This window comes from Oenanthe melanoleuca, chromosome 25 (assembly GCF_029582105.1).
Source record: "Oenanthe melanoleuca isolate GR-GAL-2019-014 chromosome 25, OMel1.0, whole genome shotgun sequence".
Classification (NCBI taxonomy): Eukaryota; Metazoa; Chordata; class Aves; order Passeriformes; family Muscicapidae; genus Oenanthe; species Oenanthe melanoleuca.
This window is the reverse complement of record NC_079358.1, coordinates 4,244,711-4,257,895: the sequence shown is the minus strand read 5'-3', so window position 1 is coordinate 4,257,895 and position 13,185 is coordinate 4,244,711. Positions and strand designations below refer to the sequence as shown.

General features: G+C 46.8%; 1 protein-coding gene across 1 annotated transcript; it reads left to right on the top strand.

The window, feature by feature from the left end:
• Positions 1 to 329: 329 nt before the first annotated feature.
• SLC39A7 (solute carrier family 39 member 7) lies at positions 330 to 13,013 on the top strand (the record flags this gene model as incomplete). Its single annotated transcript, XM_056510402.1, has 8 exons — positions 330 to 504; positions 1,170 to 1,217; positions 1,704 to 1,751; positions 2,236 to 2,274; positions 5,141 to 5,248; positions 7,010 to 7,108; positions 10,043 to 10,230; positions 12,645 to 13,013. Coding segments are annotated over 8 exons (951 nt in total), but the record flags the coding sequence as incomplete, so codon positions are not given.
• Between the last annotated feature and the right edge of the window lie 172 nt (positions 13,014 to 13,185).

Genomic DNA, 13,185 nt, shown 5'->3' with positions numbered 1-13,185 from the left:
GACCCCAAATCCCCTTTTAGTGACCCCAAACCCCCTTTTAGTGACCCCAAACCCTCTTTTAGTGACCCCAAATCCCCTTTTAGTGACCCCAAACCCCCTTTTAGTGACCCCAAATCCCCCCTGGGTCCCCCCAAACCCCCTTTTAGTGACCCCAAATCCTCTTTTAGTGACCCCAAATCCCCTTTTAGAGACCCCAAATCCCCTTTTAGTGACCCCAAACCCCCATTTTACCCCCGAAAACCAGCATTTACCCCTCAAAATCCTCATTTTTTCCACCCCAAACTCCCAATTTTTTTTAATTTTTCTCCCCAAACTAATTTATATTTTTTTTCCAGACCCTGGGGGCAGCCCTGGGGGTGTCCCTGGCCCCGCAGCTGCTGCTGCTCCTGGTCCCTGCAGACTCGGGGTCCCCCCGGCGCCGGGGGCTGCTGCGGCTGCTGCTGAGCTTCGCTGCGGGGGGGCTGCTGGGGGACGCCTTCCTGCACCTCATCCCCCACGCCCTGGGTGGGTGACACCCTGGGGACACCCTGGGGACAGTTTGGGGACACCCTGGGGACAGTTTGGGACAATTTTGGGACAGTTTGGAGGTGGTTTGGGGGGGTTTTGGGGTGATTTTTGGGGTGGTTTTTGGGGGGCGCTGCTGGGGGACGCCTTCCTGCACCTCATCCCCCACGCCCTGGGTGGGTGACACCCTGGGGACAGCTTGGGGACACCCTGGGGACAGTTTGGGACAAATTTGGGACAGTTTGGAGTTGGTTTGGGGGGGTTTTGGGGTGATTTTTGGAGTGGTTTTTGGGGGGGCGCTGCTGGGGGACGCCTTCCTGCACCTCATCCCCCACGCCCTGGGTGGGTGACACCCTGGGGACAGCTTGGGGACACTCTGGGGACAATTTGGGACAATTTGGGACAGTTTGGGACAATTTTGGGAAAATATGGAGGTGGTTTGGGGGGGTTTTGGGGTGATCGGGGGTGGGTTTGGGGTGGATTTTGGGGGGCTTGGGGACAATTTGGGGGCACTTTGGGGACACTGAGACACTCTGGAGACAATTTTGGGATGATTTTGGGACCATTCTGGGTGGTTTGAGGTGGTTTTAGGTGGATTTGGGGTGGATTTTGGGGGAATTTGGGGGGATTTGGGGACACTTTTGGGACCCTTTCTGTCCCCACAGCCCCCCACGAGCACCACGAGGGCCACGGGCACTCCCACCATGGGCACGGTGAGAGCCTGGGGGACACTGGGGACAAATTTTGGGACAAGTTTGGGACAGTTTGGGACAATTTTGGGACAGTTTGGAGTTGGTTTGGGGGGGTTTTGGGGTGATTTTTGGGATGGTTTTTGGGGGGCGCTGCTGGGGGACGCCTTCCTGCACCTCATTCCCCACGCCCTGGGTGGGTGACACCACGGGGACAGCTTGGGGACACTCTGGGGACAATTTGGGACAATTCTGGGAAAATTTGGGACAATTTTGGGAAAGTTTGGAGGTGGTTTGGGGTGGTTTTGGGGTGATCGGGGGTGGGTTTGGGGTGGATTTTTGGGGGGCTTGGGGACAATCTGGGGGCACTTTGGGGACACTGAGACACTCTGGAGACAATTTTGGGATGATTTTGGGACAGTTTGGGACCATTCTGGGTGGTTTGAGGTGGTTTTAGGGGGAATTTGGGGGGATTTGGGGACACTTTTGGGACCCTTTCTGTCCCCACAGCCCCCCACGAGCACCACGAGGGCCACGGGCACTCCCACCATGGGCACGGTGAGAGCCTGGGGGACACTTTGGGGACATTTTGGGACAATTTGGGACAATTTTGGGACAGTTTGGGGTGGTTTTGGGGCGGTTTAGGGTGGTTTTTGGGGGATTTGGGGTGGTTATGGGGTGGTTTTGGGGTGATCTGGGGTGGTTTTTGGGGGGTTTGCTGTGGCTTTAAGGGGCTTGGGGACATTGGGACACTTTGGGGACACCCTGGGGACACTTTGGGAGGATTTTGGGTCAGTTTGGGACAATTTTGGGACACTTTGGGATGATTTGGGGACAATTTGAGGCACTTTTGGGGCAGTTTGGGGATTGTTTTAGGGTATCTTAGGGTGGTTTTAAAGGGGTTTGGGTTGGATTTGGGGTGATTTTAGGTGGCTTGGGGACATTGGGACACTTTGGGGACATCCTGGGGACAATTTTGGGATGATTTTGGGATGGTTTGGAGGAATTTTGGGGGATTTTGGGACCTTTTCTGTCCCCACAGAGCACCACGAGGGCCACGGGCACTCCCACCATGGGCACGGTGAGAGCCTGGGGGACACTTTGGGGACAATTTGGGACAATTTTGGGGAAATTTTGGGACAGTTTGGGACAATTTTGGGGGGCTTGGGGACACCTTGGGGGCCATTTTCTGCCAATTTGGGGCCATTTTGGGGCTGATTTTGGCCATTTTGGTGCCATTTTTCCCCATTTTGGTGAAATTTTGGGACCATTTTGGGGACATTTGGTGACAACTTGATGCCATTTTTGCCATTTTTATGCCATTTCCCCCCATTTCTTCATTTTCATTCCATTTTCCCCATTTTGGTGAAATTATCTCCCATTTTTTTCCCCATTTTCCCCATTTTTCCCCATTTTCCCCCATTTTTCCCCATTTTAATTCAAATTTTTACCTTTTTAATTCCATTTTTTTCCTCATTTCCACATTTTTTCCCCATTTTTCCCATTTTAATTCAAATTTTTACCTTTTTAATTCCATTTTTTCCTCATTTCCACATTTTTCCCATTTTTTTCACATTTTTTCCCATTTTTCCCATTTTTTCCCATTTTTCCCCATTTTTTTCCCATTTTTCCCCATTTCCATTTTTTCCCATTTTTTTACATTTTTATCATTTTTTTCCCATTTTTTCCCATTTTTGTGACTTTTCTGCCCATTTCTCCCCAGCCCAGTCTCTGTCTGTGGGGCTTTGGGTCCTGGCAGGAATTTTCACATTCCTGCTCCCATTTTTCCCATTTTTCCCCATTTTTTACCATTTTAATTATGTTTTTTTTACATTTTTTTCCCATTTTTTACCATTTTTTCCCATTTTTTCCCAATTTTGTGACTTTTCTCCCCATTTTCCCCAGCCCAGTCTCTCTCTGTGGGACTTTGGGTCCTGGCAGGAATTGTCACATCCCTGCTCCCATTTTCCCATTTTTTCCCCATTTTTCACCATTTTTTTCCCAATTTTTCCCGTTTTTTCCCCATTTTTCCCCATTTTTTCCCAATTTTGTGACTTTTCTCCCCATTTTCCCCCAGCCCAGTCTCTCTCTGTGGGACTTTGGGTCCTGGCAGGAATTTTCACATTCCTGCTCCCATTTTTTTACATTTTTTATCATTTTTTTCCCATTTTTCCCCATTTTTTACCATTTTAATTCCGTTTTTTTTTCCCATTTTTTATCATTTTTTTCCCATTTTTCCCCATTTTTGTGACTTTTCTCCCCATTTCCCCCAGCCCAGTCTCTCTCTGTGGGACTTTGGGTCCTGGCAGGAATTTTCACATTCCTGCTCCCATTTTTTTACATTTTTTATCATTTTTTTCCCATTTTTCCCCATTTTTTACCATTTTAATTCCGTTTTTTTTCCCATTTTTTCCCATTTTTATCATTTTTTTCCCATTTTTCCCCATTTTTGTGACTTTTCTCCCCATTTCCCCCAGCCCAGTCTCTCTCTGTGGGACTTTGGGTCCTGACAGGAATTGTCACTTTCCTGCTCCCATTTTCCCATTTTCCCCCATTTTTTACCATTTTTTTCCCATTTTTTTCCCATTTTTACCCATTTTTTCCCATTTTTTCCCATTTTTGTGACTTTTTTCCCCATTTTCCCCCTGCTCAGTCTCTGTCTGTGGGGCTTTAGGTCCTGGCAGGAATTTTCACATTCCTGCTCCCATTTTTCCCATTTTTTCCCATTTTTTCCCATTTTTTCCCCATTTTTTACCATTTTAATTCCGTTTTTTTTTCCCATTTTTTACATTTTTTATCTTTTTTTTCCCATTTTTTCCCATTTTAACCCATTTTTTCCCATTTTTGTGACTTTTCTCCCCATTTCTCCCCAGCCCAGTCTCTCTCTGTGGGACTTTGGGTCCTGGCAGGAATTGTCACATTCCTGCTCCCATTTTCCCATTTCCCCCCATTTTTCATCATTTTAATTCTGTTTTTTTCCCATTTTTTGTCATTTTTTGCCCATTTTTTTCCCATTTTTTCCCAATTTTGTGACTTTTCTCCCCATTTCCCCCAGCCCAGTCTCTCTCTGTGGGACTTTGGGTCCTGGCAGGAATTGTCACATCCCTGCTCCCATTTTTTTCCCATTTTTCCCCATTTTTTCCCCATTTTCCCCCATTTTTTCCCATTTTTTACCCATTTTTTTACATTTTTTATCATTTTTTTCCCAATTTTGTGACTTTTCTCCCCATTTCTCCCAGCCCAGTCTCTGTCTGTAGGACTTTGTGTCCTGGCAGGAATTGTCACATCCCTGCTCCCATTTTTTACATTTTTTTCCCATTTTTTTCCCATTTTTTTACATTTTTATCATTTTTTTCCCATTTTTTCCCAATTTTGTGACTTTTTTCCCCATTTCTCCCCAGCCCAGTCTCTGTCTGTGGGACTTTGGGTCCTGGCAGGAATTGTCACATCCCTGCTCCCATTTCCCCCATTTTTTCACCATTTTTCCCATTTTCTCCCCATTTTTTCCCATTTTTTTACATTTTTATCATTTTTTTCCCATTTTTTCCCAATTTTGTGACTTTTTTCCCCATTTCTCCCCAGCCCAGTCTCTCTCTGTGGGACTTTGGGTCCTGGCAGGAATTGTCACTTTCCTGCTCCCATTTTCCCCAATTTTTCCCCATTTTCCCCCATTTTTTCCCATTTTTTTCCCATTTTTTTACATTTTTTACCATTTTTCCCCCATTTTTTCCCAATTTTGTGACTTTTCTCCCCATTTCCCCCAGCCCAGTCTCTCTCTGTGGGGCTTTGGGTCCTGGCAGGAATTGTCACTTTCCTGCTCCCATTTCCCCCATTTTTTCACCATTTTTTCCCATTTTTCACCCATTTTTTCCCATTTTTTTACATTTTTATCATTTTTTTCCCATTTTTTCCCATTTTTGTGACTTTTCTCCCCATTTTCTCCCCAGCCCAGTCTCTGTCTGTGGGGCTTTGGGTCCTGGCAGGAATTGTCACTTTCCTGGCTGTGGAATTGGGGGTCAGACACCTCGGGGGACACGGACACGGCCACAGCCACGGTCAGGTTTGGGGGGAAAAACGGGGATTTTGGGAAAATTGGAAATGGGGATTTTGGGGAAAAAATGGGGATTTTTGGGGGAAAAATGGGGATTTTTGGAGGGAAAAATGGGGATTTGGGGGGGAAAAATGGGATTTTTGGGGGAAAAAAATTTTGAGGAAAGAATGGGGATTTTGGGGGAAAAAAGGGAATTTTTATGTAAAAAAAATGGAATTTTGGGAAAAAAATGGGGATTTTGAGGAAAAAATGGGGATTTGGGGGAGAAAAATGGGGATTTTGAGGAAAAAAATGGAGTTTTTTGGGGGAAAAAATTGGATTTTTTTGGGAAAAAATGAAATTTTGGGAGGAAAAATGGGGATTTTGGGGAAAAGTGGGATTTTTAGGAAAATTGGGATTTTTGGGGGGAACATTTTGGGAGAAAAAATGGGGAGTTTGGGGGGAAAAATGGGGATTTTTATAGGGGGAAAAACATGGGGAGTTTTGGGAAAAATGTGATTTTTGGGGGGAAAATTTTGGAGGAAAAAATGGGGATTTTGGGGAAAAAAAATTGGGATTTTGGGAATAAAATGGGGATTTTTATGGGGGAAAAAATGGGGATTTTTGGGAAAAATCTGTGGGATTTTGGGGGGGAAAAGGGGGATTTGGAGAAAAAAATTGGGATTTTGGGGGGAAAATTATGGGAGAAAAATGGGGATTTTGAGGAGAAAAAATGGGATTTTGGGGGGAAAAAAGGGGATTTTTTGGGAAAAAAGGGGATTTTGGGGGGGAAATTTTGGGCAAAAAAATGGGGATTTGGGGAGTTTTGGGTTAATTTTGTTGTTTTTTTTTTTTCATTTCTCTGATCTAAATCCTGTATCAATTTTGAGGGGTTTTTTTGTTGGTTTTTTGTTTTGTTTTGTTTTGTTTTTGCTTTTGTTTGGTTGGTTTTTTTTGGGGTGTTTTTTTTGTTTTTTCTGTTTTTTATTTTTCTTTTTTTTTTTATTTTTTTTTTTTTTTTTTATTTCTCTGATCTAAATCCTGTATAAATTTTAATTTTTTCATTTCTCTGATATAAATCCTGTACCAATTTTGAGGTTTTTTTGGAGCTTGTATTTTTTTTGTTGTTTTTTTTTTGTTTGTTTTTTTGTTTTTTTGGTTTTTGGGTTTTTGGGTTTTTTTTACTTTTTTTGTTTTTCTAATTTCTCTTATCTAAATCCTACATAAAATTTTATTTTTTATTTCTCTGCTATAAATCCTGTATAAATTTTTATTTTTAATTTCTCTGCTATAAATCCTGTATAATTTTTTTTTATTATTATTTCTCTGCTATAAATCCTGTATAAATTTTTATTTTTTAATTTCTCTACTATAAACCCTGTATAAATTTTTATTTTTAATTTCTCTGCTATAAATCCTGTATAAATTTTTATTTTTCATTTCTGTGCTATAAATCCTGTATAAATTTTTTTATTTCTCTGCTATAAATCCTGTATAATTTTTTTTTATTTCTCTGCTATAAATCCTGTATAAATTTTTATTTTTCATTTCTCTGCTATCAATCCTGTATAATTTTTTTATTTTTGATTGCTATAAACCCTGTATAATTTTTTCTTTATTTCTCTGCTATAAACCCTGTATAATTTTTATTTTTTATTTCTCTGCTATAAATCCTGTATAATTTTTTTTTTATTTTTAATTTCTCTGCTATAAATCCTGTATAAATTTTTATATTTTTTGATTTCTCTGCTATAAATTTTGTACAAATTTATATTTTTTATTTCAGGCCCCAAGGCCAAGCACAGCTCCAGCGAGGACGAGGCCGAGGGTGACACCAAAGGGACAAAGGGGACAAAGGGGAGGGGCCAGGAGGGACAGAGAGCAGGTGGGGATACTGGGAGATACTGGGAGATACTGGGAGATACTGGGAGATACTGGGAGATACTGGGGACACTGGGGATACTGGGAGGGACTGGGGGACTGGGAGGGATTGGGGACACTGGGGATACTGGGGATACTGGGGACACTGGGGATACTGGGGATACTGGGAGGGACTGGGGGGAATGGGGACACTGGGGATACTGGGGACACTGGGGATACTGGGGACACTGGGGATACTGGGGGGACTGGGGGGATTGGGGACACTGGGGATACTGGGGATACTGGGGACACTGGGGACACTGGGGATACTGGGGATACTGGGGACACTGGGGATACTGGGGACACTGGGGACACTGGGGATACTGGGGATACTGGGGACACTGGGGATACTGGGGACACTGGGGATACTGGGGATACTGGGGATACTGGGAGGGACTGGGGACACTGGGGGATACTGGGGACACTGGGGACACTGGGGATACTGGGGATACTGGGGGGAATGGGGATACTGGGGATACTGGGAGACACTGGGGGGAATGGGGATACTGGGGACACTGGGGATACTGGGGACACTGGGGATACTGGGGATACTGGGGACACTGGGGACACTGGGGGATACTGGGGATACTGGGAGATACTGGGAGATACTGGGGACACTGGGGATACTGGGGATACTGGGGATACTGGGGACACTGGGGATACTGGGGATACTGGGTATACTGGGGATACTGGGGATACTGGGGATACTGGGGGTACTGGGGGGATATACTGGGGATACTGGGATATACTGGGGATACTGGGGGATACTGGGGACACTGTACTGGGGATACTGGGGATACTGTACTGGGGATACTGGGGATACTGGGGACACTGGGGATACTGGGGATACTGGGGACACTGGACTGGGGACACTGGGGATACTGTACTGGGGATACTGGGGATACTGGGGACACTGGGGATACTGGGGGATACTGGGGACACTGGGGATACTGGGTATACTGGGGATACTGGGGATACTGGGGATACTGGGGGGACACTGGGGATACTGTACTGGGGATACTGGGGATACTGGGGGATACTGGGGATACTGGGGATACTGGGCACACTGGGGATACTGGGGATACTGGGGACACTGGGGATACTGGGGATACTGGGGACACTGGGGACACTGGGGATACTGGGGATACTGGGGATACTGGGGATACTGGGGATACTGGGGACACTGGGGACACTGGGGATACTGGGGGGTACTGGGGATACTGGGGACACTGGGGACACTGGGGACACTGGGGACACTGGGGATACTGGGGACACTGGGGATACTGGGGGGTACTGGGGATACTGGGGACACTGGGGACACTGGGGACACTGGGGACACTGGGGACACTGGGGATACTGGGGACACTGGGGATACTGGGGATACTGGGGATACTGGGGACACTGGGGATACTGGGGGATACTGGGGACACTGGGGACACTGGGGATACTGGGGATACTGGGGATACTGGGGATACTGGGGACACTGGGGACACTGGGGACACTGGGACAATTTTGGGATGACTTCAGGGCTAAATTTGGGATAATTCTGGGGAACTTTGGGGGTAAATTTGGGCTGATTTTGAGCAGATTTGGGAGAAAATTTTGGGATAATTTGGGGGTAACTAGGGTGTTTTAAAAGTGATTTTGGGGATAATTTCGGGGTGAATTTGGACTTGTTTTGGGATTATTTTGGGGCTGATTTTGGGCTGATTTTGGGATATTTTTGGGCTGATTTTGGGGTAACTTTGGGGATAATTTTGCAGTGGTTTTGGGGTGACTTTGGGCTGATTTTGGGGCTAATTTTGGGGGTGATTTTAGAATAATTTTGGGGTGATTTTGGGATAATTCTGGGCTGATTTTGGTGTGACTTTGGGCTAATTTTGGGATAATTTTGGGCTGATTTTGGGGTGACTTTGGGCTTATTTTGGGAATGATTTTTGAGTTATTATGGGGTGACTTTGGGCTGATTTTAGGAAAGATTTTGGGCTGGTTTCAGGATGATTTTGGGGCTGATTTTGGGATAATTTTGGGGATGATTTTTGGGATATTTTTGAGGTGATTTTGGGGATAATTTTGGGCTGATTTCGGGATAATTTTGGGGATAATTTTAAAGTGGTTTTGGGGTAATTTTGGGCTGATTTTAGGGTGATTTTGGGATAATTTTGGTCCGATTTTGGGATAATTTTGGGGATGATTTCGGGGTGACTTTGGGCTGATTTCGGGATAATTTCGGGGTGATTTTGAGGATAATTTCAGGATGATTTCGGGGTGATTTTGGGATAATTTCGGGATAATTTTGGGGCTGATTTTTGGGATAATTTCGGGGTGATTTTTGGGATAATTTCGGGGTGATTTTGGGATAATTTCAGGATGATTTCGGGGTGATTTTGGGCTGATTTCAGGATAATTTCGGGCTGATTTTGGGCTGATTTCGGGGTAATTTCGGGGCGATTTTGGGATGATTTCGGGGTGATTTTGGGCTGATTTCGGGGCTGATTTTGGGATGATTTCGGGCTGATTTTGGGGCTGATTTCGGGATAATTTCGGGCTGATTTTTGGGATAATTTCGGGCTGATTTTGGGCTGATTTCGGGGTAATTTCGGGCTGATTTTTGGGATAATTTCGGGCTGATTTTGGGCTGATTTCGGGGTAATTTCGGGCTGATTTTTGGGATAATTTCGGGCTGATTTTGGGGCTGATTTCGGGGTAATTTCGGGCTGATTTTTGGGATAATTTCGGGCTGATTTTGGGGCTGATTTCGGGATAATTTCGGGCTGATTTTTGGGATAATTTCGGGCTGATTTTGGGCTGATTTCGGGATAATTTCGGGCTGATTTTTGGGATATTTCGGGGTGATTTTGAGCTAATCCCGTGCCGTTTTTTGGCTCAGCCATGGCAGTTTCGGGTTACCTGAACTTGGCCGCCGACGCCGCCCACAACTTCACCGACGGCCTCGCCCTGGGGGCGGCGTTTTGGGGGGGCCCCGCCCGGGGAATGGTGACGGCGCTGTCGGTTCTGCTGCACGAGCTGCCCCACGAGCTGGGCGACATGGCGCTGCTGCTGCGCGCCGGCTGCTCCAAGGGACAGGTGATAAAAAAATTCCCGAATTTTGGGCGTTTTGGGGAAAAAAAAAATAGGGAAAAATAGCGGTGCTGGAGGACTAACCATAGAGTTGTGGGGTGGGAGGGGCCAGAGCGCCCCGCCAATCGGTTACCGTCTCTGTGGTAACTTCCGGTGCCGCCATGTTGGGAGGGGAAATGGCGGCGTTGGAGGACTAACCATAGAGGCGGGAATGCTGGAGCGCTCCGCCAATCGGTTACCGTCTCTGTGGTAACTTCCGGTGCCGCCATTTTGGGAAGGGAAAATATGCTGAGGTGAGGCCTCGCCCCCTCCCAGTGCTCCCAGTTCATCCCAGTTACGATTTCAACCAAATTTCTTCAATCCCAGTCCCTCCCAGGGCAATTTTGGAGTGGATTTGAGGGGAATTCAGGAAAACTTTCAAGGGGATTTCTGTGGATTTTGGGGAGAATTTCAGGAAATATTTCAAGGGGATTTTGGTGCAGTTCCATGGGATTTCAGGCTGGAATTTTTTGGGTCATTTTACAGAAATTTTTGGGCAATTTCACGGAATTTTTTGGGCAATTTCATGGGATTTTGGGGCAATTTTGCTGCATTTCAGGCTGGAGTTTTTTGAGCAATTCCTTGGAAATTCGGGCTGGATTTCAGGCTAACTCCACAGGATTTCAGGCTGGATTTTTTGGGCAATTCCACGGGATTTTGAGGCAATTTCAGAGGATTTTGGGGCAATTCCATGGGATTTCAGGCTGGATTTTTGGGGCAATTCCACAGGATTTCAGGCTGGATTTTGGGGCAATTCCATGGGATTTCAGCTGCATTTCAGGACAATTCCACAGGATTTTGGACTGAATTCTGGGGCAATTTCACAAGATTTTGAGGCAATTTCAGAGAGTTTTGGTCTGGATTTCAGGCTGGATTTCAGGGTGATCCCCACTACATTTCAGGCTGGATTGTGGGGCAATTCCAGGGGATTTGGGGCTGGATTTTTGGGCTAATTGCACAGGATTTCAGGCTGGATTTTTGGGGCAGTTTGATGAGATTTCAGGCTGGATTTGAGAGCAATTCCATCAGACTTTGGGCTGGATTTTTTGGGCAATTCAACAGGATTTCAGGCTGGATTTGAGAGCAATTCCATGGGATTTTGGGCTGGATTTTTGGACCAATTCCACAGGATTTCAGGCTGGATTTCAGGGCGATCCTGCTGCATCTCAGCCTGGATTTTGGGGCAATTCCAGGGGATTTTGACCTGATTTCACTCTCTATCTCCCTGATTTCCATTTCTTTCTCCCCCCAGGCCATGCTGCTGCAGCTGCTGACCGCCCTGGCCAGGCTGGGATTTCAGGCTGGATTTTGAGCCAATTCCAGGGGATTTTGAGCCAATTCCAGGGGATTTTGAGCCAATTCCAGGGGATTTTGACCCAATCCCACCACATATAACCCTGATTTCCATTTCTTTCTCCCCCCAGGCCATGCTGCTGCAGCTGCTGACCGCCCTGGCCAGGCTGTGATTTCAGTCTGAATTTTGACCCAATTCCAGGGGATTTTGACCCAATTCCAGGGGATTTTGACCCAATTCCAGGGGATTTTGACCCAATCCCACCACATATAACCCTGATTTCTCTTTCTTTCTTTATCCAGGCCATGCTGCTGCAGCTGCTGACCGCCCTGGCCAGGCTGGGGTTTCAGTCTGAATTTTGAGCCAATTCCAGGGGATTTTGGGGCAATTCCAGGGGATTTTGAGCTGATTTCACTCTCTATCTCCCTGATTTTTCCATTTCTCTCTCCCTCCAGGCCATGCTGCTGCAGCTGCTGACCGCTCTGGCCAGGCTGGGATTTCAGGCTGGATTTTGGGGCAATTCCAGGGGATTTGGGGCTGGATTTCAGGGCGATTCTGCTGCATCTCAGCCTGGATTTTTGGGGCTAGAATTCGGAATTTTGACTCAATCCCACACTCTATCACCTCACTAACTCTTTTATCTCTCCCCCCAGGCCATGCTGCTGCAGCTGCTGACCGCCCTGGCCAGGCTGTGATTTCAGCCTGGATTTTTGGGGCTAGAATTTGGAATTTTGACCCAATCCCACCACATATAACCCTGATTTCCATTTCTTTCTCCCCCCAGGCCATGTTGCTGCAGCTGCTGACCACCCTGGCCAGGCTGGGATTTCAGGCTGGATTTTGGGGCGATTCCAGGGGATTTTGACCTGGTTTCACTCTCTATCTCTCTGATTTCCCTCTCTTTCTCCCCCCAGGCCATGCTGCTGCAGCTGCTGACCGCCCTGGCCGGGCTGTGATTTCAATCTGAATTTTGAGCCAATTCCAGGGGATTTTGAGCCAATTCCAGGGGATTTTGACCCAATTCCAGGGGATTTTGACCCAATCCCACCACATATAACCCTGATTTTTCCATTTCTTTTTCCCCCAGGCCATGCTGCTGCAGCTGCTGACCGCCCTGGCCGCCCTGGCCGGCGCCTCCTGCTCTCTCCTTGCCGAGGGCGCCGGCGCCGTCTCGGGCGTCCTCCCGTTCACGGCGGGCGGGTTCATCTACCTGGGCACGGTGTCGGTGCTGCCCGAGATCCTGCGGGACTCTGCTCCCTGCCAGGCCCTGCTGCAGCTGCTGGCCCTGCTGGCCGGGCTGGCCATGATGCTGCTGATCGCTCGGTACGAGTAGGGAACCGCCCCAAATTCCTGAAATTCCACAAATTCCGGGAGGGGGGAGGTGCCAGCTCGGCTCTGGTGGTGGGTTTGGGGGAGCAGAGGGGGTTTGTCCTCGTAAAAAAATCAGATTTGGGGGGTTAGAGGGTCCAGGAAAAGTTTCATCCCCATAAAAAATGAGATTTTGGGGGTTTAGAGGGTCCAGGCAAAGTTTCATCCCTATAAAAAATGAGATTTGGGGGATTTTGGGCAGATTTTGGGGGTTTTGGGGTTCAAAATTTCCCAAAATTTCTGCCTTGTGTGAAGCCCCA